The sequence below is a fragment of the Diachasma alloeum genome, unplaced genomic scaffold (assembly GCF_001412515.2).
Source record: "Diachasma alloeum isolate Michigan unplaced genomic scaffold, Dall2.0 Dall_scaffold_00363, whole genome shotgun sequence".
Lineage (NCBI taxonomy): Eukaryota > Metazoa > Arthropoda > Insecta > Hymenoptera > Braconidae > Diachasma > Diachasma alloeum.
In genome coordinates, this window is record NW_021680502.1 from 225094 (window position 1) to 228703 (window position 3610).

Consider the following 3610-nt stretch of genomic DNA (forward strand, 5'->3'; position numbering starts at 1 on the left):
TCCGGCAAACTTCCGGTCAACATCATCCGGCCCGAACCTGAAAAACGCGTAACGCTTTTGGTCCGGGCCAAATCCGGCTGACCGAGCTAGCACCGAACATTACGCTCGGCATGCCTCATCAGGACCGGAAGGTTTGCCGAATAAAATTTCTAGTAGGGTAGGTATGAGAGTGGGGCGCGCTCAATTCCCTCACCATACACATAACAGGCCTATGCTCACCACACATTACCCCCTACCGTAGGGAGTGCTGCGGCATTGGCGTCACACATGTTGCCCCCACTACCGTGGATTCCATATGATGTATATTACCCCAATCTCTATCGTGCTATTCCCACCACTGTGAATGTAAAAATGGATAAAATTTGAAGAGATCAAGACGTCAAACTGTTCGATAAATATCTCGCAGATCGGTCACCAAGTGAGAATTAATGAGAAAAGTGAAAGCCTAAATTTCGTCAGAAGCGTATACATGTATATCATAATAAATACACGGACGATGAAAAGTACATACCACCGAAAAACAAGAAAGATCGTGGTGAAAAAAGAAAAATAAAGAGGAAAAGAATAAACAACTCGAGGTATGTAAACTGCGAGATCTTTAGAATACTTAATCACAACTTCATATTCTTCAGGATAGTCTTCAGTGAGAAATCTCCACCGTTTTTCGTACAGTGCTCCGTATGATTTTTCATTTCGACAAAAAGAACAAAAGTTTGAAAATGGTTGGATCAGTCATCACTGAAGTGGAGAGCACCTATCGGATGGTAAGTTTTTATTTATATTTTGAGTGATATTTTTTGTGAAAATTCTTGTTAGAGTTTTTCGAATAAAAAAAAAATGTTCACATAGTTTTCGTGTTCATAATTTTCTGGGTAATTTTCTAGAGTCCGATTCTCGTGCATTTTTTTGTGAGAAAGAAATTTTTTTTTTGTTTAAAAATGTTGAGCGTCAAGTATTTAGTTCAATTTTTTTTAAATGTGTGAATTTTTTTCGTTTTTTAAACGTCGCTTATGCAGTTTATATGTATTTTCTATTCGGTTTTCGGCTCGTTTTTTTCGTTTTTGAATTTCTCTATTCCGGTTTTCGTCCAATTTTTCAGTGTCGAAAAGGTTTTTGAAAGAAATTTTATGTGAGAGAAATTTTTGCTCGCGTTTTCTCTCCTTGAAATTTACCGTGTTAGATTTTTTCGTTTTCGAATTTTTCTGTTCCGGTGTCGTCCAATTTTTCAGCGTCAAATTTTGAGTTGAATTTTTTCCAAAATGCGTGCATTTTTTTCAGTTTTTAAACGTCTTTCATGGAGTTTACATGTATTTTCCATTCGGTTTTCGTCTCGTTTTTCTTCGATTTTGAATGTTTCTATTCTGGTTTTCCTCTAATTTTTCAGTGTCGAAATTTTTTGTGAAAGAAATTTTTTATGACAGATATTTTTGCTCGCTTTCTCTCCCGTAGAAATTATCCGTGCTGGATTTTTTCATTTTCAAATTTTTCTGTTCCGGTGTCGTCCAATTTTTCAGCGTCAAATTTTAAGTTGAATTATTTCCAAAATGCGTGCATTTTTTTCGGTTTTTAAACGTCTCTTATGGAGTTTGCATGGATTTTCGTTCGGTTTTCGCCTCGTTTTTTCCGATTTTGAATTTTTAACTTCCCGACCCGAAGGGTGGAAGTTATTGTAATGATCCCGAAAATCACAAGTTGAAATTCAATCATATTTCCACGTTTCATGACTCCTCGAATCTTTCTACAATGTTTTCGAACATATGTCCGACTGTGTGTGTGTGTATGCGCGAATGCCTGTGACGCAAAAAAATTTGAGCTATGATTTCTCTTCAAGGAACAGTGCAATGTGAAATTTTTTTTTTCAATGGACGCATCTCCATGTAACTTAGAACTGATTAGTTTTCAAAAACGATCGATTCAGCGGTTCTTCAGTTATTTGCAAAATACATGTGAAAAAACGTCAAAAATTATGTTTTTTTTGCAAATTTGGCTATTTCTCCTGATGAAATGATGCGATTTGAATTATTTTTCATGCAATCGATGCGTCTTTGTGTAGAGTATATCTGACTGAATTGAAAAAAAAAACGTCTCAGCGGTTGTTTAGTTATTTCAAAAATAATACTTCTGATTTTTTTCTACTCGAAATTCTTGAAATGGAAAATTTTAGAAATTTTGAAAATTGAAGGAATTAAGTTGAGAAAACAACACCACAAGAAATGAAAACAAGAATCTCAATGGATAATTGGGTTGTTCCATGAAATTTTTTTATTAAAAGAAATGGTTAAATGCGAAAATGGGATGGAAAATATTACATATGTATTTTTTTATTTTGAAAGAAAATGAGAAATTAAAAAGTTATAGCCAATTGAAGAAACGTTGAACTTATGACGTCACAATGGTTCGTATATGAGCGTTTTGGCGTGGCGTCGTAAGTTAGACGTTTTCAATTGCCTACGACTTGTTCATTTTTGATTATTTTTCAAAATAAAAAAATACGTATGTAATATTTTTCATTCGATTTTCATATTCAACAATAAAAAATTTTCATGCAAAACCCCAATTGCATAGATACGTCGCCGATCTCATGGAAAAAACGCGATCACTAGTTATTATAATTTTGGAATTTTCCAATTCGCAAATGATGATTACTAACTTCCCGACCTGAAGGGAGGAAGTTGTTGTAATGACCCCGAAAATCGAAAGTGGAAATTTAATAACATCTCCACGTTTCATGACTCCTGAAATCTTTCTATGATGTTTTTGAACACATGTCTGTATGTGTGTGTGTGTGTGTGTTTTTTTTTGTCTGTGGGGAGAATGCATTTACGCACGACTACCAGAGGGAGGGGATAGGTGTTTCCCTCCGTTAAGTGAGTGTGGGACTCGGGTAGTGAGTGTGACTCCCACTGCCAATACCCACTAAACTCCAGTCAGGCATATTTCCACTAACCTTTATTTCCCTCGCGGCACCACCGTAAAGTATTACTTCACGAGGGAGGTCTCGGCAGTTGGCTCTTTCACGTTTTCCATCTAGCGTGGTTCCCCTCATTCTGCTAAGGTGTTGGCTGTCAACGAGAGGTTTCATTACACTTCTCACTTATGCTGTAGTTTAGCGCTCACGTTCTTCCCTTCTGAGTTCCTTGATCACTGCCGCCGCAAAGTTAATCGTTGCATCCCAGGCTGCCTGCGATGACAGCATAGCTTCCACCATGGTTTCAGGCAAGACCTCTTTTCCAAGGTCAGATTCCCAAACACGCCGCATCTCGCTGAAGCGGGGGCATCTGAAAAACATATGCTCCGCGTCTTCGTCGACTTCGGTGCAGACTGGGCACTTCGGGGTATCCTCATTTTTGAATTTATGAAGATACGCCCGGAAGCACCCATGTCTCGAAAAAATTTGCGTCAGGTAATAATTAACCTCACCATGTGTGCGGTTTAACCAAGCACTCACCTGTGGGATCAGCCGATGAGTCCATCTTCCATTCGACGAGTTGTCCCACTTCTCCTGCCATTGCTGTAGACTCTTTCGTCTCTCTTCTGCGCTGAGTTCTATTGCGCTTAGTGTCTCAGATTTCCTCCGCTGATACAATGACCTTCGTTCCTCGACCAACAT

At 38.1% G+C, this 3610-nt stretch overlaps 1 protein-coding gene across 1 annotated transcript; it reads right to left on the minus strand.

Annotated features, from left to right (window-relative positions):
- Positions 1 to 3106: 3106 nt before the first annotated feature.
- On the minus strand, positions 3107 to 3610 carry LOC107041355. Its single transcript, XM_015261870.1, has 2 exons — positions 3449 to 3610; positions 3107 to 3328 (listed from the first exon to the last, which is right to left on the minus strand). The coding sequence occupies exons 1-2, from the start codon at positions 3608 to 3610 to the stop codon at positions 3107 to 3109; spliced, it is 384 nt and encodes a 127-aa protein (XP_015117356.1).